The following is a 25,724-nucleotide window of genomic DNA, read 5'->3' as shown; positions in this document are numbered from 1 at the left end:
CTAAGGAAAGCAATCCTTACTTCTCCAATCTATCTTCATAATTGAAGTTTTGCATCCCTCGAACCCTTTGCGTGCATCTGTTCTGCAATCTCTCCAGTGCCTTCACATTCTTCCTAAAATGCCTGCCAGAACCAGACACAATGGTCCAGCTGAAGCTAGTGACTTATACAAGTTCAACATAATCTCCTTGCTCTTGTTCTCTATGCCCCTATTAATAAAATCCAAGATACTGTATGCTTTATTAACTGCTCTCAGTCTGTCTTGCCACCTTCAGTGGCTGTGTACACATAGACCCATGCACATATATCCTTTGGCTCTTGCACCCCCTTTAGAGTTTTACCCCCTATTTTATACTGTATCTTCATGTTCCTTCTATCAAAATTAATCACTTCATTTCTCTACATTGAACTTTATCTCCCACCTGTCCGCCTATTCCACCAACTTGTATGTCCTTTTGAAGTTTTACACTATCCAGCTCACAATGCTTCAAAGTTTTGTATCATTCGCAAACTTTGAAATTGAGTCCTGTACACAGAGGTCTAGGTTATTAATATATATTAGGAAAAGCAAGGGACTCTGGAGAATTCCACTACCAACTTTCCTCCAGCCTGTAAAACATCCATTAACCACTGTTCTCTGTTTCCTCACACTCAGCCAATTCCGTATCCAGTTTGCTACTTTCCCTTTTATTCCATGAGCTGTAACTTTGCTCACAAACTTGTTGTGTGGTACTGTATCAAATGCCTTTTGGAAGTCTGTGTACACCACATCAATCCTCTCTGTCACCTCTTCAAAAAACTTCAAGTTAGTTAAACATGATTTTGCCTTAAAAAATCCGTGCTGGCTTTCCTTAATTAACCCATATTTGTCCATGTGACTATTACCTTTGCCTCAAATTATTGTTTCTAGAAGTTTCCTCACCACCAAAGTTAAATTGACTGGCCTGTAGCTGCTGGGCCTATCCTTACACCCTTTTTTTCGAACAAGGGGTGTAACATTTGCAATTCTCCAATTCTCTGGCACCACTCCTGAGTCTAAGGAAGACTGAAAAATTATGGCCAGTACCTCAGCAATTTCCACTCTCGTTTCTTGCAGTATTCTTGGGTGCACCTGATCTGGCCCCTGCGTGCCTTATCAACTAAAGTACAGATAATCTACCCCATCCCATCTCTTTTTAAATTTTAACCCCTTCTTGTGCCTGAATTATCTGCTCTTTTGCCATGGCCTGGGTAGTATCTTCTTCCTTGGTAAAGACAGATGCAAATGTCGTGACTCACGGGGGATGGTGTGCTGTAATATCAAGCCCCACTGCTCCCCGAGCCGCGACGAAAGTGAAAAAGTTTGATCAACCAACCTAATTGTTTAATTTAGGTTAACAGAATACAAGCGCCAGGTTTGTAAACTTAATAAGTAAATAACTGTTTATTAAACAAATTGTCTTTAACCAGTGGCAAAAGAAAGAAATATGAACTACTAATTTCTAACACTAGAACCTAAACTTTACCCCTTCTTAAATCCCTATACATACACATACAAGACACACAAAAACATGGGGAGAATTTGGGTTGTCCGATTGGGTCTGCACCGTCATATTACGTGGGTGGGCCAATTAAGGCCTGCCCAGCGCGACGCATGCCCGGAAGCGTTGAGCGCTCCCTTTGCGGTGGGGGGCGATTCCCTGAGTTCTGCGCAAAAGAGCCCAAATCTCCCTGATTAGTTTAAGTTTTAAACATTTAAAAAAAGAATTTTAAAAATTTTAAAACATGTCTCCTCATATGACAGTGTCACATGAGCTGGGACATGTCAATTAATTTTTTATAAAATTTTTGTTCAATTTTTAAACACTCCATGAAACTTCATCCCGCCTGTGGATGAGGTTCCTTGAAAAATGTGAAGGCCACTTGGGCTCTTCGCCTGCCCGCCAACCTTAAGGTTGGATGGGCAGCATTCTACACTGCTTTAATTGATTTCTTAATGACCTTTATTGGCCGTTGACGTTTCTGTGGGCGTACAGCCTACTCCGGTGCGCACCTGCCAAACGAAATATCGTATGAAGTCGGTATTCATTTTATGCGCTGGCGAGGGGGCCCGACCTCCGCTTACCGACCTGATAAAACAGTTCAACAGCACCATATCTGGAGTACAGGATTCGATAGGTTGATTTTGATTAATGTCTTCCAAATTCCTTTCAATCCATTGTTGATGACATGAGGTGGCCTTCCAGCACTTTTTCAGTCTTTTGTTCACTGGTTGAGCACTTGCCTTTCAGTGTCTCTAATAGTGATTTTGCCTCTTGACAGGGGTTTTCAGAGAGAGAGAGAGAGAAAGCTATAGAGATATTAGGAGAAAAAGCCAGCTAGCTGTTATTATTGAATTACTGGAATCTTACACACACAGGAGAGAGAAGTTTTCAGTCTTTTTTCTTCCAGGCTAGGAGCTATTTTTTGCACTGCTCTCACATATACCTTGGTTACCTGGTCAGGAGCCAGTAAAACATTGTTGCCAGACAGTTCCCCATTACACCAGGCACCATCCTGTCTTTCATGGCACACTCTGTTCCAGGACAACAACATTGTATATATCCTTCACACTGTTCCAGCAGACATGACCTTCAAACTGCAGCCATTGTAATTTTAATTCATAATCCAGCAGAAATAAAAATATATGCTCTTTGCACAAAGTATTCATTTAATACCTCAGCTATGCCTTCTGCCTCCATTATTAAATTTCCCTTTTTGGTCCCTCATCATACCTACTCCTCCTTTTACCACCCTTTTAGTATTTATATGCCTATCAAAATCTTTGGGATTTCCTTTTTTGTTAGCTGCCACCTCTATTCATACTCCCTCTTTGCTTCTCTTATTTGCTTCTTCATCTCTGATCTGAACCTTCTATAATCAGTCTGGTTCTCAATTTAATTTCTGCCTGACTCCTGTCATAATCACACTTTTTCTTCTTTTTCTTAATTTCTATCTCCTTTGCCACCCAGGGAGCTGTGGATTTGTTTGCCCTATCTTTTCCCTTTCGAGGACATTTACCTTGATTGTCTCTGAATTAGCTCTACTTTGAAAGTAGCCCATTGATTAGCTACTAGATTTCTTGCCAACCTTTGCCTCTAATTTATTTGGCCCAGACCTGTTCTCACCCCATTGAAGTTAGCTTTCCTCCAGTTAATTTTTCTTATTCTGGGCTGTTCTTTGTCTTTTCCTGTAGTCAGCCTGAACCTTATGATACAATGATCACTGTCCCCTAAATGTTCTCCTACCGACACTTGATCTACTTAGCCCATCCCATTTCCAAGAACCAAACTAGAAACATATTGCTGAAGAAGATTTTCCTGAACACATTCTAGGAACTCTTGACCCTCTCTCCCTTTACACTACTACAATCTCAGCCTATATTTGGATAATTTGAGTCCCCCATTACAAGTACTGTATAATATTTGCATCTCTCTGTAATTTCTTTACAGAGTTGTTCCTCTATGCCTTTCCCACTGGTTGGTGGCCTGCAGGCTACACCAAACAATGTAATTGCATCTTTTTTGTTCTTTAGCTCTAGCAAATAGATTTAACACCCAGTCCTGCCCTCCTTTGAGCTAGGTCTTTGTTATAGCCACAACGTCACATTTCCACATGGCAATCTGTGCTTGTAATTCACCAATTTTATTTACCACACTCCATGCATGCACATACATGCACAGTAACCCTGATGTAGATTCTATTACTTTCTCTTTTCCTCTGATCACCATCACACGCACCCCCCCACCCAGTAACTTAGCATTCCTTACTCTATTGCTATTTATCTTTCCCAATATTCTCTGCACCTTGGTATTCCTCTCTGATATTATCTCCTGATTTCCAAACCCCTGCCAAGTTAGTTTATAAATTCCCCAACAGCACTAGCAAAAGGAACTCAGTCCAGGCTCTGTTCAGATGCATCCCATTCGTCTTCTGTGGGTCCCATCTCCCCCAGAGCCCAGCCCAATGTCCCAAGAATCTGAAGCTCTCCCTCCTGCACCATCTTTCCAGCCACTTATTCATCTGTACAATCTTCCTACTTCTGTACTCACTTGCATGCGGTACTGGGAGTAATCTGGAGATTACGACTTCTGAGGCTCTGTTTGCTAATTTTCCACCTCGATCCCTAAATTCTGACTGCAGGACCACATCTCTCTTTCTAACTATGTGGTCAGTACCAATGTGGACCACAATAGCTGGCTATTCACCCTCCCCCATTCTGGTGCTTTGCAGGCACTCGGTAACATCCTTCACCCTGGCACCTGGGAAGCAACACACCATCCTGGATTCACGTCTATGGCCACAGAAACAACTATCTTATCCCCTAATTATGGAATCACCTGCCACTATTGCTCTTTCAGACTGCCATGTATGACCACCCCACCCCAGTGCAGCTGAGCCACCCATGGTGCCATGGCTCTGGCTGCACTCCCTAGATGAACTATCACTCTAAGCAGTGTTCAGGGTTGAATACTGGTTGGAGACTTGGGGGACTCCTGCCTGTTCCTTTTTAACTGTCTGTTGGTCACCTCTTCCCTCTCTCCCTGCATACTTGTAAACTGTAAGGGGACCACATCTATAAACATGCTACCGACAAAGCTGTCAACCTCACAGATGCACCACATTGATGCCAGCTGTTGTTCAAGTTCTGAAACACTGAGCTCAAGCTGCTGATGGGCACGTTCGAGGTTGGAACAGCCCTGCCATTTCTCTATTTATTAGCAACCATTGCTACTGCGCAGATAAAAACCTTACTGATACTACTATTAATAAACCTTGCTAGTACTGAAAAATCCTACAAATACTTAAAACTACTTACTAGTTGTAATAAACCTTGCTTTAAAATAAACTAACTTGTTCCTCCTCATTATACTTAATATATTTATTGTTTTTAATTTCCAGTTGTAGAGACTCAGTGCCTAAGCAGTAGTACTCACCAGCCAATTAACTTGCGTCTTTCCTGTGATGTCACGCTTCGATTTCTGTTTCCGAATTCTAGCAGCAGCATCACCTAGCCCCAAGTCCCCTCTGGACTCTCACCCTGAGTCTTTTCTGAACTCTTCCTCCGTCCTAGCCCTGAGCCTCCTCCAACCTTATGCTAATATGATTAGATGTGGTCAGCATTGACTAATGAAAGGGAATTCATGTCTAACAACTCTGTTTGTTTCTTGAGGTTGTAGCTAGCAGGGTAAATAAAGGGGAACTAGCAGTTGTTTAGATTTTCAAAAAGCATTCGGTAAGGTGCCAATTAAAAGTAGTTGCACAAGGTAAGTTCTCATAGGATTGGGATGATATATATTAACATAGATTGAGGGTTGGTTAGCGGGATAGTAAGCTGAGAGGAGGAATGTGGGGTAATTTTTAGGCTTGCAGTCTATAACTAGAGGAGTATCACAAGGGTCTTTGCTTGAGTCTCAGTTATGCCAATTATGACAATTTATGCCAATTGCAAGGAGACTGAGTGTCCAGATTTTTGAAAGGAAATTGTATGTTAGACTTGATTACAAAGTGATTCATTTATGAGTGAAGTCTTACCACAGTTATATAGGATCTTGGTGAGACCACAGCTAGACTACTGGTAGAGTTGAGGTCTCTTACTTATGGAAGGATATACTTGCCTGGGAGAGAGTGCAATGAAGTTTCATTAGACTGATTCCTGGAATGAGAATATTATGCAATGAGTTGTGAATCTTTGGAATTATTGATCCCAAAATGTTGTGGATACTCAAGTTTTGAGTACATTCAAGATGGAGATGGATAGAATTTTGGGTATGAAGGAGGAGTTGAGGTAAATTATCAGCCATAAATGACGGAGCAGGCTCGAAGGGCTAAATCGAATCAGTTCCACTCTTGCTCTTCAAGTATTTATAAAACATTTTTGGGTTTTCCTTGATTTTGCATGCCAGTAATTTTTCATACCCTCCATACTTTCCTAATTTCCTTTCTATACTGCTCTTGGCATATGCTTTCTTGGCTAACATGTGACTGCAGTCCCATTTCATACATACTTGATACTTAATTAAAGAACAGGATTGGGCAAGATCTCTGAAAAGCCCAAATATGGTAATGTGCATGTTGTAAAGAGAGCTGAAACAGTGAGTGCAAATGTGCAAGAATAAGTTGATCTGTTGCAAATCTCAAAGTTGTGCACAAATTTCAGACAGGAAAACATTTTTAACATTGTGTTGTTCTGCCTGCTATAGTGGAGTTGCTGGAATACAAGCTTCAGCAAGAACAGATCGTAACAAACAATTTACAAAACACCCTAAGAGCAGAGCAAGAACGATCGACTAAACTCCGCCAACAATTGCAAACTGAACAAACTTCATTGTCAGAGGTGAAATCGGACCTGTCTGAGGTAACAGATGAACTGCAGGCTGCATTACAGACTCGACATGAACTACAGCAAAATCTGCAAAAGCTAAGGTTTGTAGGCTTAGACACTGACTATATATAGGAGTGAGAAAGGAAAGGCCATACATTTATTTCATTCCCCGGACAAGTAACCATTATTCAGCTGTGACAACATAACAAATTAGCTGAAATTTGACTCGGCCTTTGATGGCATCGGAAACAATTTTCCAACAGATAAGGCAAACCAATGTATTCAGCAATAATGTACCCTATCACTTGGAATCTTGCTCGACAGGCAATGAACTGCTGATGATTTCAGGCTTTAACTAGACAAAGAAGTCAATGGCATTCTTGTGCAGTTAGCTCTAACCAGCCCTTAAATGAAGTACTTTAGCTGCTGCCTCTGTGCCTCAAAAGAAACTTGCCATCACTGTAATTTCCCCACATTGCTGATTGATTTAACAATAGGGGAGAGAAAACACAAACAAATGCTGCTGCTTAAATGGCTAAATGAGGTTAAGTGTTCACTTAATATTTAAAAGATATATCTCCTGAGATCTGAGGAAATGTCTCTCAGCAGTTACAGTGCTCCTCTCAAGGAATTGATGCCTTCGGAGGAGCAGAAGCCTCAGTCTTCACAGATCAAAAATAAGTTTTCCTTTGTTCAGGAAAACTCAGCATCTACTCGTGCCACTTTGTTGTCCCCAAATTAGTTAGTGGGAGGTGATGGAGAGGAAGGGTGGTGTTAATATTCTGGGCCTTCAAAACTTGAAGAGTCTCTTTGTTGCAAAGAAGACAAGTCAGAAAATGACTGATAATTCAGGCAGTGCTTTCTGACTGGTGGTTATGACTTTGGGACATGTACCTTGGATTCATGAATCTCGGATGGTACTTGAGGTTCCATGGGCAGAATGGTCCCAGATTTGCACTAAGTGCAAGCTTTACCCGCCGGCCACAATGGCAGCTTTTCACGCCGTATCATCCCAATCCCGCCACATTAATTATGCGTTCCCAGGAAACATGCTGTTTCCATGGCAGGCAGGCTCTCATTCACCCATCATGCCATCACCTTGCTGCTTCGACACACCGGACGCTGTATTTAAAGTCCATGCGCGCATACATCTCGGTGTTCCCAGGCCCCGACTGTTGCAAAGAAGTCATGGCCCTGAAAGGCAAAAAGACAGCAGCCTCCAGGTTCAATGACGTGTCTCTCGAGTGCCTTTTGGATGCAGTGGATGCTCGCCGTGATGTCCTCCACTCCTGCTCTGGCCACAGAATGGACAGCAACCTCACTAATCTGGCTTGGGTGGTGGTGGCAGCGCCGATCAGTGCCAACACTCTTCAAAAGAGGACAGCCACTCAGTGCTGCAAGAGCATGAATGATCTCTGTTCTGCCAGGGTAAGTCACTCTTCTCATTGCTCTCAACTCAGACACTCACAAACCCATCACACATCCACAGGGCCCTCACTCACTGCCAGTTCAAAGGACATCACCATTCACTCTCTCGCACACACCTTCATTGTCCTCATCCCATCTGTGGGACCACTCACCACCCACACATGCCAGGCATATTTGTCATCTGGCTTGGCAGGTGTCCTGCTTACATTCTTTCTATCTCCAATTCATGCACCTGGCACACAACAAGAGGGAGACCTCGCAGACCCATGAGGGAGTGCCTGAATTCAGGGTCCTCATGGACTTTGAAATGAGAGCCAACCAGCTGGCTGGCGAAGATCTGGACCATTCCTGTGCTGACAGGTCAGTGGTGATCTACCAAGTGAGGACCCAGCAATGCAGCATCCTTCAGACAACCATGCCGTGAGTGATGTGTTCTTTTTCACAAGCCGCTGTCGTGCACCAATTATCCCCGCTTGCTTCTGCAGGCACAATGGAGTCCGCAACCCAGGGCCTCTAATCAAGCCTTGAAAAAAGCTCTGAAGAGGAATCTGGAGGCACCCTCCTTGAAGACCTGTCACAACGCTCACCAGCACCCTCCACCAACGCAGAGACACACATCTCGGTGGATCCTAGCTTTACAGTATCCTCGGGATCACAATCTGATCCGCAGCAGGCGGCGACAGGGATTCCCAGGTGTCCAGCATTCGGAGGACTGCTGGAGGCCATAAATTTGCTGAGTCTGAGTCAGATGATGAGCCTCTGGACTCGGTCATGTCATAGTGGCTGGAGCTGCAAAGGCAAGCTCAGGATCATCAGGAAGGGATATCCGCTGCACTCATCAGATTGTAAGGCATGATGGAGGAGTCCGTCTGCCTTCAGGCTGAGGTGATGGTGCCAGCATGCCAAGGCACCGAGATCAACACTGGGTAGCATGGCGGTCACCAAGGAGACCTCGATCCAGTGTGTTGCTCCTGCACTGGTGCCTGGGCTCAGCTCCATCACAGACGCTGTAGTTGGCTCCGACAGCGTATGCGAGAGGGGTGTGGGCCAGCTTGATCTCTCTCTCCAGTTTACCCCTTCTCCTCAAGGAGTAAGCCAGGGGCCCTCGGGTATCCATCTCGGTGACTTCTGAGTGTCCGTCTCATCCGAATCCCCTCTTCCTGTGACCTCAGCAGCTCCAGCTCCACAGTCTGAGGAGGGTATCACTGCAAAACAGCAGGACCCCGAAAGCAGGCTGGGGCCCTACAAGTCTCGGCCCTCCAGAGGGTACCCGCCAAGGTCATCACAGACCGGGCATAGCAGTCAGCAGGCTGCCTCCAACTCCGCTGTGGATGTCCAAAGAGCACCAAGAGGTAGAGGCAATGTTAGGAAGGTTAAGAAGATGTAGTTGCACAATGTGGGCACGTGTGTTAATCACTTGTAAAACTGTTCACAGTTGTCAATAAACTCCCAAGAATGTCTCCCTGCCTATGGCTCCTTGTTCTAATGAGCAGTGTTCGTGAAACCTTTTTGTACAAGATAAGGGCAGCAGTCTTAGTCCAAGGCCTCTTCCCTGTGCTTTGTGAAGCCTTCAGACCAAAATGATGGCCCAGCCTCTCACTCCCTGGACACATTACTAATTCCTGCACCTCGACGGTGCTTGTCATTGCTACCAGAATGTCGTGGGCAGGTGTCTCAGAGTTCTGTCATTCTCTTTTCGTTGCTCCCAATGCGGTTTCCTCCACATTGGAGAGACCAAACGCAGACTGGGTGTCCGCAAGCATTACCCAGACCTCCCTGTCGCTTGCCATTTCAACGCTCCACCCTGCTCTCATGCCCACCTGTCTGTCCTCGGCTTGCTGCATTGTTCCAGTGAAGCTCAGCACAAACTGGAGGAACAGCACTCATCTTCCGACTAGGCACTTTACAGCCTTTCAGACTGAATATTGAGTTCAACAATTTTAGATCATGAACTCTCTCCTCCATCCCCACCCCCTTTCCAATCCCCCCCTTTTTTTTCCAATAATTTATATAGGTTTTTCTTTTCCCATCTATTTCCATTATTTTTAAATGTATTTCCATCCATTGTTTTATCTATATCTTTTAGCCTTTTTCGATTTCTTCACCCCACCCCCTCCCCACTAAGGTTATCTATACCTTGCTTGTCCTGCTTTCTACCCTTAATTAGCACATTCCTAGATAATATCACCACCTTCAACACCTCTGTCCTTTTGTCTGTGACATCTTTTGGTTATCTCCACCTGTCACTGGTCCTCTATCCAGCTCTACTTGCCCCTCTCCCCCCCACCCCCACCCCCACCCCTGATTAAACCAGCGTATATTTCACCTCTCTTCTATTTTTACTTAGTTCTGTTGAAGGGTCATTCGGACTCGAAACGTTAACTGTGTTCCACTCTGCAGATGCTACCAGACCTGCTGAGTTTTTCCAGGTATTTTTGTTTTTGTTCTGTCATTCTCACTGTGTGCTCTCAGCACATTTAAGGTGGGGCTGGCCCCCATCTCTTCAGTATCTGTCACCAGTGACACTGTGCTCCTCAAGGGGTCAGGTGCTGAAGGATCAAATGCTTTTAAACTTTCATGGCTGCACCTCTATGATATGCCACTGATCACAGAGCAAGCTGCCCTTGGCCAGACAGGAGTCAGGCATTCTCAGAGGCTATATGAAGATCTATGGAGTGTCCTTACTGCATGCCGTCATCATCCTCCTGCAATCAAGCGACTATTAGGGCCTCCACTGCGTCTCCATGACAGGAGAATTATCACAGAAGACATGTGCACTGCCATCAGCCGGACTGAAGTCAAACGTTCACAGATGCAATGTGAGGATCTATGGCCAATGAGAGGGCCTCATCGTCATTGCCTTCGAGGACCACCTCACCCTCATCCCTGTTGGTGCCCTCTTTATTGGAGGCAACCCCCAGCATCTCCATCTCCTCAGCCAGCTCCCCTCCCCATTGCAGCGCCAGTTTGTAATGGGCGCATTAGGTGACGACGATGCATGACACCCTCTGTGGCCTGTATTGCAGGGCTCCACCAGATCAGTCCAGGCACTGGAACCTCATTTTCAGCATCCCGCTGGTCTGCTCAACCAAGTTGCAAGTTGCAGCATGAGTCTCATACCTTTGCTTTGCTGCAGTCTGACACCACTGCATGGGTGTCATCAGCCATGCCCTCTGCAGGTAGCCCTTGTCCCCGAGGAGGCATCCCTGCAGCTTCTGTGGACCCTGAAAACTTCATGGATCTGTGACCCGACTGAGAATGTACGAGTCATGGACACTTCCTGGGAACCATGCACAGACCTGTAGGATATGTTTGTGGTGGTTGCACACCAGCTGCACATTTAGCGGTTGACATAGTTGACTGCGTGTTGTGATAGAGATCTGAGTGCCACGTGACTGTAGTCAATGGCACCCTGCACCTGTGGGAAACAGAAGATCTGGGAAAATCCAAATCGCTCTTGCATCCTGGCTCTCTTGGTCTCGGGCGAAATGCACAAAGTTGTGTGCTGTCCCAAAGATGGCATCCGTGACTTCATGGATGCATTTGTGAGTGGAGATATGTGATATCCCACAGAGGATACCATGTGTTCTTCCCTGAAAGGAGCCATTGGTGTATAAATTTACCAGCGTGGTCACTTTCATGGCCACTGGCAGTGGATGCCTTCTATGTCCCTGTGGTGCCAAATCCTGCTGTAGATGGCAAATGTGACCAACCAGTTCCCTAGACATGCGCATTCTTTGGCGACACTGGTTCTTGGTCATCTGCAGGAATGAAAAGCGATGTCTGTAGACCAGCGGTGACTTGCTGTGGCTCTTCGGTGATGTGAGTGGGAGCCCAGAGGGTGCTGCTCCTCCCTCTGCACAGCCAGGTGCCTCAGTTGCTCCCTTCTCCGTCGTCTTCGCTCCCTGTACACCACAAATCATACAGCTGATGTTGTACTCCTGCAGGGTGAAAGGGAGAGACGTGGGTTAGCATGCGTGTACTAAGAACTTGTCTTAGTAAAGTCTTAAAGCCCCTTAACGCATCCCAGAAAGTGTTGGCCACCACTTGGATCACCAGAGATTAGTGCTCTGCATGGCTGCCTGAAACCCCATCCACCTTGGCCCCACTCCACCTGACCAATTGGCAGCCATTGGACTACATGCTGTGCTCTCAGCTCAGGTGCAGGCATTCTCCTAACCCGCGCTGCAAGGCTGCAAAGTTAGCTTGAACCATGGGAGAGACTGGTTCAAGCCAGGATGATGACATTGTGAGCACCTCCACCAGTGACTGCTCCACAGCCAGCTTTAGCAAGGAGATTGTATAACATGCCTAGTCGTCCAACTGTTCTGCAGTGCACTAAAACACCAATTTCTTTGCAGCCTGTGCCCGAGGGGTGAAAAGCTCTGGAGCACATGGTGGCACTTTGATGCCTCTGCGTTTGAGTGGCCAGAAAGCTAGAGACCTGAATCCAATCATACCAATGTGGCTGCGTCTGAACTGTCTCAGCTGCAGAGGAATGGTCACTTTATACAAGGTTACCTCAATGTGTGGCCGCTTCTCTCAACCACCACCCCCACCCCACACATGCTTCTGTGCTACCTTCAATCACGGGGCAGCCCTTGACCCTCCCCAACGCGCCTCAACCACAGGGTAGTCCTTACGCCCTCCCCTCCCTAGTGTGCCTCAACCACAGAGCAGCCCTTGCAACCCCCCCAAACCCGCCTCAACTTTCAAGTCCAACAGGCGACCCAAGCGAGCGCTTTGCAACGTTACTGTGTACTCTCCTCCGAGTTCCCCTCAATGTGCAGCCCGCTAAGTGCATGTCTCTTATTTGCTGTTGTGAAACATGTCGGTGTGCAATTATACCGATGTGGGTGGACAATCCAGCAACGGTGGGGGGAGGGGGTCGATTCCAGCGGTCTGGGCTTATAACAATATGTAGATGTATTACAATGAAGTTCCCGACGTCAGATGGCGGGAAACGATCCTCCATCAGCAGACAGGGCGGACGGTCGCAAACTGGTTTCATGACGTTTAAAACCGATTTTTGGCCTTCTTGCCGTATTGTCTGCTCACGCCACTGACCATGCCCACGGCATGGGCGATTCCGCCCCATGTGTTCTTGCATGCAGCAAGCGTTGTAGCATCATGGTTCTAGAGCAAATATACATAGCAAATTGTGATCATAACTTTTGTTGAGGACAAAGAAGTCTGCTACATTATTTTGCTCACTTTATTGTATACTTTTTCAACAGCCTTTACACTTCCTTGCATGTTGCTTAACTGCCTGATTTTACCCCCGTGCTACTCTTGTACCTCCGACTGAATGTTATCTCTATTGTTTTTTCCAATGCTATTCATCACACTTTCATGCTTGATTTTATCACCCCTGAGCCTCCTTTCTCTCCTGTTGTCCATTTTCTTGAATTCTTGTGTTTGCTGCCTCTGCACTACCTTCAATCACAGGGCAGCCCTTGCAAGCCCCCACCCCCTGTCCCCAGACAGTTAATGGTTGCCCTGCACTCATTTTCTGCCAATGCACATCTCTCCCCTTCTCATGTGCTTGCTGCTTTCTGTTTTAGGGGAGAATTGAACGCTAAAGAGAACGAACTGTTAACTGCAGCGAAGGCATTTGAACTAGAACGGAAAAATGTACAGCAGTTACAGAACATGATGGAGAAGGAACAGTTCCATCATAAAGAGCAGAAAGAACAAGAACGGCAGACTTGTCAGGTAAATGGGAAATACAACAACAATATGTAGATGCATCAGACCAGATCATCAAGGTTGTTGCTTCACTCATTCGTACTAAAGCCGACAATCCTAAAATTCACTGTGAACGTATCTCAGATATGTGGGATTAAGCAAAAAGCTCTAAAGTTATGCCTCTTGTATGACTGTGATATATTAGAATCAGGTTACTTGATATTCAGAACACATGGGCTAAGGTGCAGCTGATAACATAGTACTGAAGCAATAGGCAATATAGAATTTAAGGCTTTATGCTATGAGGATAAAATTTAGACTTATCTTCAGACATTATTAACAACGCTCTTTCCTGAACTGCCTCCAGAAAGCCCAAGTGCAATTAATCACAACAGAGTGCTGTTGTGTCTTACCCGAAAGGTCCACCCTGATCCACTGAGATTATTATTTGGGGCATGTGGGTTTGGAGGATGTGGCTAGTGCACAGAATGTACGGTCGGGGACTTCAATGCCCATCACCAAGGGTGGCTTGGTAGCTCTGCTACTAAAGAGCTGGCTGAGCCCTGAAGGAGTATCTGCCAGACTGGGTCTGCAACTGATGGTGAGGGAATCAACAATCAACCTATTAGACCTGTTGCAGATGCATCTGTCCGTGATAGAATAGGCAGTAGACACAGGTACCACACACTCCTTGTGAAGATAAAGACAAATCTTCACACTGAGCATGATCTCTATCATGTTGTGTAGCAGTACCACTGTACTAAATGGGATAGATTCAGAACAGATCTAGCACCTCAAAACTGGGCATCCATGAGGATTAGCAGCAGCATAATTGTAACCTCGTAGCCTGGCATATCCTCCACTTTACCATTACCATAAAGTTAAGGGATCAACCCTGGTTCAATGAAGAGTGCAGGAGGGCATGTCAGGAGCAGTACCAGGCATGCCTAAAAATGAGATGTCAACCTGGTGAATGAAGCTACACCACAGGACTACTTGCATGCCAAACAGCAGAAGCATCTTATGATAGACCAAGCTCAGTGATCCCACAACCGACAGATCAGATCTAAGTCCTGCCACATAACAGTCATGAAGTGTGGTGGACTATCAAACAGCTAACAGGAGGAGAAGGAGGTTCCTTCAATATCCTCGTTGATAGTGTAGCCCATCACTTCAGTGCAAAAGACAAGACTGAAGCATTTGCAACCATCTTCAGCCAGAAATGCTGAGTAGATGATCCATCTCAGCCTCCTTAGGTCACCAGCATCACAGATGCAAACCTTCAGCCAATTCGAATCATTCCACGTGATATCGAGAAATGGCTGAAGGCACTGGATACAGCAAAGGCTTCAGTCCTGAAAACTTACCATCAATAGTACTGAAGACTTGTGCTCGAAGACTAGCTGCATCCCTAGCCAAGCTGTTCCAGTTCAGCTACAACACTGGCATCTGCCTGGCAATGTGGAAAATTACCTAGGTATGTCCTATACACAAAATGCAGGACAAATCCTATCAGGCCAGTTAGTAGCCCATAAGCCTTCTCTCGATTATTAGCAAAGTGATGTCGACAGCGCTATCAAGTAGCATTTGTACAGCAATGACGTGCTTGGTTTGAATTCTGTCAGGACCATTAGGTTGCTGACCTCATTACAGCCTTGTTCCAAAAAAAAAAGGCTGAACTCCAGTGATGAGGTGTGTGACTGCCCTTGACATCAAGGCAGTACTTGGCCAAGTGTGGCATTAAGATTCCCTGGCAAAGTTGACATCAATGACAATCAGAGGGATTACTCTCCACTGGTATCAATTTATCTAGCTCAAAGGAAGTTGGTTGTGGTTGTTGGAGATTAATCATCTTAATCCCAGGACATTGCTGCAGGGGATCCTCAGGGTAGTGTCCTAGGCCCAACCATCATCTACTGCTTCATCATTGACTTTCCCTCCATTATAATCTCAGACGTAGGGATGGTTGCTGTTCAGTACGCAACTGCTCAGATACTGAAGACGTATGTGTCCACATGCAGCAAGACCTAAGTAACATTCTGGCTTGGGCTGACAAGTGGCAAGTGACATGTAGTAACTTTTTTTCTTTGTTCATTCATTGGATGTAGCTGTCACTGCCAAGGCCACCATTTACTGCCCATCCCTAATTGCCCTTGAGAAAGTCGTGTGAGCCACTGTCTTCAACCACTGTAGTCTGTGTGGACTTGACATGTCTACAATACTCTGTAGGGAGGCTAGGTCTTGACCCAACAACGATGAAGGAATGCTGATATGTCTCCAAGTATGGATGATATATGACTTGGCAAGGAACATGTTCACGGGTGCCTGCTGTTGTTGTTCTTCTGGGTGATAAAGGTTGAGTGTAGAAGGCCCTGTTGATGAAACTTTGGTTAGTTGCTGCAGTGCACCTTGCAAATGATAGTGTTGGAAAGAGTGAATGTTTTAGGTGGCGGGCGGGCTGCTTTGACGTGGATGGTCAAACTGTGTTGGAGCTGCACTCAAATTGGGGAGAATTCCATCATAATGTGCTGTGCGGATGGCAGAAACGGAGGTGGGTGAATTAGCCAGCCTCTGACCTCTTGCACTGTTTATGTGGCTGGACCAGTTAAGTTTCTGGCCAATGATGACTCTCAGATTGTCGGGAATTTAGCAGTGCTAATTCTGTTGAATGTCATGGAAAGGTGGCTAGACATTTATGTTAAATATGGTCATTGCCTAGCATTTTTGAGGTATAAATTATACTTGCCACTTACCAGTTCAAACCTGAAAGTTGTCGAGGTTTTGGTGCATCTGGGCACAGACTGTTTCAGTGTCTGGGGAGTTGTGAATGGAACTGACTCCTCTGCAGTTGTCAGCAAGCATCCTCAGGCTGTGCTTATGATGGAGGAAAGGTCATTGATGAAACAGCTGAAGTTGGCTGGATCTTAGACACTGCCCTGAGAAACTCTTGCAGTGTTGTCCTGGGGCTGAGATGATTGCCCCAAAAACCCCCAACCATTTTCTTTTGTGCTAGTTATGACTCAAGCTAATGGAGAGCTTTCACCTGATTCCTAGTGATTTCAATTTTTGGAGGGCTCTTTGATGCCACACTACATAAAATGCTGCCTTAATGTCAAGGGCAGCCACTCTCGCCTCACTTCAGGAATTTAGCTCTTTGATCGTTGTTTTGACCAAAGCTGTAATGAGACCTGTAGCTGACTGATCCTGGTGATACCAAAACTGACCACCAGTGAACAGATTATTGGTGAATAAGCGCTGCTTGCTAGCACCATCAATGACCCATTCCGTCACTGTGTTGAGTGAGAGTAGACTGATGGGGAGGTAATTGGCCAGATTGAATTAGTCATACTTACTGTGAACAGTACCTACTAAGTAACTTTCTACATCATTGGGTAGATGCCAGCGTTATAGTTTATTTGAACAGCTTAGCTCAAGTGGCGGCTTATTCTGGAGCACAGGTCTTCAGCACTTCTGCCAGAATATTAGCCAGTGCACTTAGTTGTTTGTTGATATTACATGAAGTGAATCGAGGTGGCTGAAGACCAGCACCTTTGACCTTTGGGAGGAGACGGAGATTGATCATCCACTCGACTCTTCTAGTTGAAGATGCTTGCAAATGCTTCAGCCTTTTCTTTTGCACTCACTGATGGCAGAGCCTAGCATTTAACGATGGGGTTGTTAGTGAAGCCTCTTCCTGTTAGTTGTTTAATTGGACTGCATATGTCAGGACTGCAGTGCTTTGATTTGATCCACTGATTATGCATATTGCCTTCATCAATCTCACTAAGGCATTCAACCTTGTGAACAAAGGCAGGCTATCTAAGCTGCTGAAGTGCTTGGCATGATCTCCTCTTTCCATGGCAACATGATGGGTGAGGTCAGCTATGAAGGGGTAAGGTTAGATTCCTTGAAGATCCACAGTGGGGTCAAACAAGCTTGTATTCTGGCACTGACACACTGATACATCCTTCCCTTTGCTTTCATGTGCCTTCAGTTCATCTACAAAAGGTGTCTGCTTGTAAACTAGATGTGACAAAAATTTTCTTCAGTCTTGCTCACCTGAGATCCAAGACAGCAGTGCGCCAAGTCTCATCAGTGAGTTGCTCAACACCGATGATGCCGCACTAGCATTCCATAGTGAGCAGCACCTTCAGAAGCAAATATACAGACTCCCTCATGCCTGTAAAAAGTTTGGTTTGACTATCGGCATGAGGAAGACAAATGCTGTGGTGCCAGATATTTCCATATTGCCCACACTCAACAATGACAATGTAATGCTCCACAACCAACAAACTGTCACCTGATGCTGAAATCAACACATGCATTGCAAAAGTTGCAGCTGTTATATCCAAGCTGAGAAAGAGTGTGAACAACAGAAGCCTTACTGAGAACATCAGATTCCGAGTCTACAAAACAAAATACTGTGGATGCTGGAAATATAAAATAAAAACAAAAATACTGGAAAGGCTCAGCAGCTCAGGCAGCATCTGTGGAGAGAGAGAGCATGTTTCTCTCCACAGATGCTGAGTACCAGCTGAGTATTTCCAGCATTTTCTGTTGTTGTTTCAGATTCCGAGATTACTAAGCCTGAGTCCTCAGTGCATTCCTGTACAATAGTAAGACCTGGACAACATGTGCAAGGCAGGAAAAAGGCTGAACAGTTCTATCTTTGCTGCCTCAGATATATCTTTGGCATTTCTTGGGAGAACAAGGTCACTAATTTGAAGGGCCGAGAGAGTGCTAATCCCACCAGCATATGGTCATTACAAAGTGCTGGCTCCACAAGGTTCATTGGTTGGATGATGGCCATAATTCCCAAAGACTTTTTGTATCATGAACTGGCTACTGGCTCACGACTTGCTGGGTGTCCATACCTTTGCTCCAAGGACAACGGCAAGCGAGATATGAAGATTACAGACATAAGTACAGACAACTGGAAAACAGTTGCCGAAAGCAGTGATCTTTAGAAGCTGACTGTTTGGAGGGGCATTGGAAAAGATGAGGAGCAAAATGCTCAGTTGGCTGAGAAGAGAGTCCAGAGACAACAGAGGCTAGCAAATCCTGCACTTTTTCACCCCACTGTCTTCATCTGAAGAGGAGACTGTTGTGCCAGAATGAGGCTACTGAGCTACTCCAGGCGATCTTTAACACAGAGTTTACCACCAAATCACAAATCATTGTCTCACAAAATGGAAGGCTGCCAAAGCAAAGGATTGCTCAGCTCTGTCTTGGGATATTTTTTATTATACACAAAGTCCTGTGTTAAAGCTTCACCAGCTTGGATCCTCCATTCTGGGATAGGTCTGATGCTGTCCTTAACACTGATGCTGCTCATTGAACCTGGCTTGATGGTTATGGTAAAGTAGGGATAGAATGGGCTAAGGATCATCTTTTTCATGAAAGATTCCACCTGCTGTGCACTGTCCTTTTGAAATGGTGGTATACATGCACAGCAGTATGACACATTGCTGTTATGTTGTGTTATTGCACCTGAAGATGGATTTTTTTTGAGGATTGTGAATGCTGAAATAGGAAAATCAATGGCTGGTGTCATTCTTAGATATAGGAATTGTGCCAGAGGCCTGGAGGGTTTCACAAGTGCCACACATGTTCAAAACAGCAGAGAGGAGTAAACTAGAGAACTATAGACGAATCAGCTTGGTCTTTAAGAGCCATTAATCTGGGACAAAAGCATTTGTCACTTGAAAAACATGGGCCACTTGATAATAGCAGCACAGATTTGTGAAAGGAAAATAATGCTTGACTAACTTGATTGAGTTATTTGATGATAGAGAGGGTTGATGAGGATTGATCCTGCGTATGAGGAATTTCAAAAAGCTTGTAAAACTTAATGGATTTGTTAGTAAAGTTGAAGCCATGGGTTGAAAGAAGCAATGTGGATGTGAAATTGGCTACTGGAAAGTTACTGGAATTGGAAAGCAGTAAAGTGGTCAACGTTTGGTTTTCATATTAGAGGATGTATTTAGTCGTGTCCCCTAGGGGTTTGGTATTAGGATACTGCTCTTTTCAACATATTGCAATGGCTAGGACTTGTGTATACAGGCCATGATTTCACAGTTTGCAGATGGCATTAAACTTGGAAGTGCATTAACAATAAAAAGGATAGTAGCAGATTTCTTCAGGACATAGGTAAAATGAGTTGGCTCATGGCAGATAATACTTAATGCAGAGAAGCATGAAGTGATGCATTTTGGAAGGAAGAATGAGGTAAGGCAATATAAACTAGATAATAGAATTTTGAAGAGGATGCAGGAACAGAGATCTGGGGTGCGGGGGCGGGCAATGCAGATAATGTACTAATATCATTAAACAGAATAAATTGAGAAAGCTGTTTAAAACGGTTTATTAGATCCCTGGTTTTATAAATGGAGGCATAGGATACAAAAGCAAGGAAGTTATGCAAAACCTTTATAAAACACTGGTTCGGCCCCAGCTGGAGTATTGTGCTATATTCTGGGCACCATGCTTTAGGATGGATGTGAATGCCTTGGATGGGATGCAGAGGAAATTTACCAGAATGGCACCAATAATGAGGGACTACATAGAGAGACAAAAGAAACTGGAATTCTTCTTCATGGACCAGAGAAGGTTAAAAGGAGATTTATTAAAAGTGCTAAATATCATGAAGGGTTTAGATAGAGTAAGTAGGGAGAAACTGCTTCTACTAGCAAGAGTCAGTAACTAGTGGACACTGATTTACAGTAACCTTTTTACATTAAGTTATTGTGAGCTAACCTGCACTGGCTGAAAAGTTGGTGGAATTGGATTCAATAATAATTTTCTAAAGGGAACTGGAAAAATACTTGTAGTTGAGAATTGCAGGTCTATGGGAAAAGAGCAGGTGCATGGACTAATTGAATCACTCTTTTAAAGGTCCATCAAATGCTCAATGGGCTGATTTCTGCGTTGTAAGATTCTGTGAACAACTTAATTGAACTGCATCATTCCTGAAACTAAGCTCTTTGGACACCAGCATCAATCTTTGTGGAATCAGTCATCAATTATACACTGAGAACAAAAATTACAAGAAACGTAACACCAGCTGATATCACAGTCGATCAGGCTTTCAACAAGCATAAAAATTGTTGTTTGACCTGATGGACCTCATTTTTGGCTACAAATACTTAAAACAGTACAGAAAAAAGAAATGTCAGGGATTCAGATCGCATGCATTTTGAAAGGATATATGTGCATTTTACTAGAAGGCAAGGAATGAAAAGTTGGAAATCTGAGTTCTGTGTTGGTAGTGTATGGGATCTCTTGTGATGGGACAATTTTGTTGTACAAAATTTTAAGAAACTTCATTCCCCTCTCAATATTGGCGTTGAAAATTATGATGATTGAGTAAATTCTGTCTTTTTCCTATTCTCAGAAACTTCAGAAGGCTCTGGAGGAGCAACATGCGCAAAATCATCAGTTGTCAGTTGCCTTTGAAGAACAGCGGGTGGCAAACAGTAGTAACCGCAAAGAAATTGAAACCAAGTTATTGAACAGTGAATCATTGCTGTCGCAGGAGCGCAAGAAACTGGCAGAGACTCAGGATCTACTGAAAATTGAGAGAAATCACTTATCAGAGTTGAGTGATTCCTTGGATCATGAGCGTACGCGGTCAGAACAGCTGTACCAGCGTCTGAATTCACGGCATGATGAAACTGCTACTCAGGAACGTGCCTTTACAAAAGAGTTGCAGAATCAGCTCGAGGATGAAAGAAAGAGGACTGTCGAACTTGCTACTATGATTGAGAAAACGCAACATCAGGCTATTACAGCAAAACGAAACTTTGAAGATGAAATCCAACTGTCCCGACAGGAAACTCAGAAAGAACGGGAAGTCAGCACCAAACTCAGATCTTTGCTTGAATCCGTTCAGGCTCAGGTACAGGAGCTCAACCGCTTGCTGGAGTCTGAAAGGCAGCATAACCTTCGCCTGCAGACTGAGAGAGAGAGACTTCAAGCTAATATTCTAGCAGCCAAAGAAAAGGAGCGAAATAAGGATGATCAGAGGGATCGAGAGAGGAGACAGGAAAGGCGAGAGTTAGCTGACCACGAACAAGAATATGAAATGGTGAAAGACAGAATGGTAAGCAACAAATCAGTCAATCACTTAAGTAAAGTTATATTAAATTTCAAAACTAAACTGTTGAAAATATTTTCGATTTCAATTTTAATGGTTTTTTAAACAAAAGTTTTACAGCAGCTTACATTTATATAGTACCTTTAACTTAATAACACATCTTAAGATTGGTGAGTGGCATATGTGACTCCCTTATTCAAAAGAGGTTGTAACGCCATTCCTAGTAGCTACAAGCCAGCCAGTTTAACGGGGGAATAAAATTTAATAGGCACTTGGAGAGGTTTGAGTTAATTAAGTGTATATAAAAGGTGGATGGTGCTTGACTAATCTGATTGAAGTTTTTGATGAAACAACAGAAAGTTGAAGGGAAAACAAAAGATGTTGTCTATATGGATATTAAGAAATCCTTTGACAAAATAATCAGAAAAGGGTTGGTTAGCGAAATTGAGGCTCATGGAATAGCAGAGTCGATGTCAGCTTGGATAAAAAATTGGCTTACAAAAAACCATGAATTATGGTAAATGGTTGTTTTCATAATGGAGGATGATAGACTTTGGTGTTCCCCATGGCTCAGTGCTTGGACAGTGCTTTTTTAATACATATAAATGATTTGATATTGGAATACAGAGTAAAATTTCAAAATTTGCTGATGATACCAACTTAGAGGTGTGGCAAACAGTGAGGAGTAACCTGTAACAGGACATTAGATAGGTTAATAGAAAGGTTAGACAAAGTGGCAGATGGAATTTAATACAGTGAATTGCGAGGTGAGTCTCTCCCTCTCCCTTCTGCCCAAGTGCAATATAGACCACGTGTCATGGTTCTAAACAAGGTACTGGACAGAGGGACCTGAGGGATCATGTGCACAGATCTTTGAAGATGGTAGGACATATTGAGTGAGCAAAGTATATAGGACCTTGAACTTGTATTGAGTACAAAAGTAGGGAAATTATATTTAACATATATAAAGCATGGGTTCGGCCACAACAAGAGTATTGCATCCAGTTGTGGCTACCACACTTTAGAAAGGATGTGAGGCCCCTTGAGAGGGTGCAGAGGAGATTTACCAGAATGATTCCAGGAATGAGCAGTTTTCACAATGAGGAGAATCTGGGGGCTGTTCTTCTTGGAGTAAAGGAGATTGGGCAGAGTTTTGATAGAAGTTATAACAGGTTAGATGAAGTAGACAAAGAAAAGCTATTCCCTTAGCTGATGATATAACTAGGGGATACAGATTTAAGGCTTTGGGCAAGGGATGAAGGGGTGATGTGAGGGAGGACTTACTTTATGCAGTGAGTCTTAATTGGCTGGAAGTCGCTGCCCCCAAGAATGGTGGAAGTGAAAGCAAAGAATGATTTCAAAAAGATTTAGGATAGGCACTTGAGGGAAACAAACTTACAGAGCTACAGGAGCAGAGCAGGGAAATGGGACTATTTGGATTGCTGTACAGAGAGCCAGCATGGCCACAATGGGCCAAATGGCCTCCTTCTGTTTGGAATTAATCTATGACTCTATGCATTATGGTTATAACTGTTCTTGTACTTTTTTCACTCTTTTACCTGACTCCTAAATAGCATGAGTTAGAATTACAGCACCAAAGAGATCAACAGCAAATAAGAGAACTTCAAAAGATGCTTGCAGATTTAGAGGAGCAGGAACGCAAATTTTTGTCCCGCAAGAGGCAGCGAGGAGAACCTGAAAATATCGTGGTGAAATGTAACCAGAGTGGTGTCACCCATGGTATGGAAGGTAATGCAATAAATGTCCAGAAGCACTCAGAAAGCACACGGCAACAATTCCTACAATTGACTGTTCGGCTTAAAGAATTGCTTCACAGATCCAAACACAGGTATGTGTTTATGCATGAAGGGGAGAGCATCTATGTGAGAATCACCAAGCTGTAAAGAGTTTGGGTAGATTAAGTAAGCTTTGCTTTTTATGTAAGTTTATCACCGTGTAAATACTATAAGTTGAATATTCCCTTTCAGTCTAGTTTATGAATTTTCCCCTGGGTTGAATCTAAGTCGCCGATCCTGAATGTGAGCTACTGAGGGAGAACAGTACTTGGGGGAGAAAAAAACAGTCACGGCATTGCGTTTTGTGTGATGCAGTGAACAGCTGTGCAAGGCTGTGCTGCATACCAGCTAAACTATGCACTCTAGTTGATCAGAACTGAAAGAATTTGAATTTCTGCACCAAATAAGTGCAGGTGATTGTTTGTATACAATTTTTATTAAACACGAGTTAGAATAGAAAAAAAATTGGTCAAATGAGTGTACTGCACCAGTGCAACCATGCTCAATGGCAACCTATTCTGTTAAATTTTACAGTGCTGAAGTGTGAAATGATTGGTTGTTGAGCTAAATTAGCAATGTTTCTTTACCAGAAAATCATTACAGCTGATCTACTCTTTGCTAAACCAATCCAAAACTAATCCCATTTTCCTTTCCTATTCTTCTCCATTCCTGTATCATCCCCCGGTTCATATAGCTCTTCGTAACAGAAGCAATGGTCTGTACATCAATCAGTAGTGAAGTGTTCCTTTTTCCAACATTTTGCTGTGTAAATAAATTTCTCTTCAGTTTCTTGTCACTTTCTTTGTGATGGTTTTAAATTGCCACCCATTCCCTAATCAGAGCAAATAGTTTTTCTCATTAATTCTATTCAAACACTTCATAATTTTAAAAACCTCTATTCATTGCCGTGTGCTCTTCCACTGCAAATGTGAAAAATGTCATTATATCTTCACACACAGCTAATATTTATATTCCCTATCTGTGGCATCATCCTAATAATTTTGCTTTAAGGCAGCATTTGTTCCATAACTAAGTACTCAGAACTGCACACAGTGCATTAACTGTGATGTAACCATTGTTTTGTACGAATTCCTCATTATTTCTCGTATTCTTCATAAAATTTATAAAACCCAAAGTGTTATTGCCCTTTTGGTGTGGCTTTCTCTACCCACACTTACTTTCACAGAATTCTGCATCTGAACCTCTCTATCCTTGTTCATCCAAACCTTTCAGCTTCTTTCAATTAACTATACACTGCTGCTTCTTGTTTTTTTTTCTTGCACATGACTTATCCATATTAAATTGTATTATTCATCTGGCTCCCCATTCTGTTGATTTGTCTTTTTTATATTACAGTCTCTCCCATAAGAGGTCTGAGCATCTTACATTTAGGGTTGGACCTGTATTATAAGGGTCTGGCATAGAAAGGGTTAACATCGGACTGGGTGCAATACTGCCCACACTAATGTAAAGGAACACACAACCCAAGTCTAGAGGGCATTCTTGTACTGGACAGAGACGTGTAGAGGGCAAGCATGGAGACAGCTCCTAGCTTAGGTCCTGCCAGGGCCACTCAGTTCCTGACCTCATTACAGCCTGGGTTTAAACATGGACAAAAGAGTTGAACTCCAGAGGTGAGGTGAGAGTAACTGCCCTTGACATAAAGGCAACATTTGAGTGTGGCATCAAGGCACCCAGGCAAAACTGGAGTCAATGGGAATTTGGGGAAAAACTCTCCACTCGTTGGAGTCATACCTAGCACAAAAGAAGATAGTTGCAGTTGTTGGAGGTCGATCACTGCAGGAGTCCTTCAAGATGCCAAACTACATGCAAATTCTTACAACAATATCTAGCTTCATAAACCAGGGTCTAACAGCATATGATCTTGTACCTCCATCTGTTCTGGATATTTATGTCTTTGACACATGTACTTGGCTCTCCCTTCAAAGATAGAGAAGGCTAAGTTATGAAGGCATTTGCCAGAGGAGATCTTCCATTTTTCAAGAAGGCCAAAACTGAGGACCATAGATGAATCCAATATGAACTAGTGAGCCCAGTAAGGAACTCAGGAGAGACTTATTTACTCAGAATAGTGAAGATATGGAACTCATTGCCATATGGTGTAGTTGAGGTTGGTGGTGCAGATACATGTAAAGGGAACGCCAGCATATGTAACATGACCCCTTTCACTTACCTGAAACTTAAAGATACAGTCCCACATTATAACACATTCTCAAAACAAACGATAGTTTATAACATCATAATTCTCTAAATCTCACAATCGTAACACTCTCTTTATTATTTAAGTATTATAATGCATAATATGCTTTCCTGCAGCAGTATGTTGTCTTGCTTGATTTAAACAACTCCTGACA

The 25,724-nt window shown here is 43.7% G+C and overlaps 1 protein-coding gene across 8 annotated transcripts in view; it reads left to right on the top strand.

The window, feature by feature from the left end:
- pcnt (pericentrin) overlaps positions 1-25,724 on the top strand; it is a 316,492-nt gene that overhangs the window by 258,243 nt on the left and 32,525 nt on the right. For all 8 annotated transcript variants that reach the window (XM_041200682.1, XM_041200684.1, XM_041200683.1 and 5 more), the window contains 4 exons: positions 6,221-6,443; positions 13,335-13,485; positions 20,852-21,559; positions 23,128-23,402. In XM_041200682.1, coding sequence (XP_041056616.1) covers positions 6,221-6,443; positions 13,335-13,485; positions 20,852-21,559; positions 23,128-23,402 — 1,357 coding nt within the window. The remainder of the gene's footprint in view (positions 1-6,220; positions 6,444-13,334; positions 13,486-20,851; positions 21,560-23,127; positions 23,403-25,724) is intronic.

The sequence above is a fragment of the Carcharodon carcharias genome, chromosome 12, assembly GCF_017639515.1.
Source record: "Carcharodon carcharias isolate sCarCar2 chromosome 12, sCarCar2.pri, whole genome shotgun sequence".
NCBI classification, from domain to species: Eukaryota; Metazoa; Chordata; class Chondrichthyes; order Lamniformes; family Lamnidae; genus Carcharodon; species Carcharodon carcharias.
The sequence above is the reverse complement of the archived record's forward strand: the minus strand, read 5'-3'. Positions and strand labels throughout refer to the sequence as shown.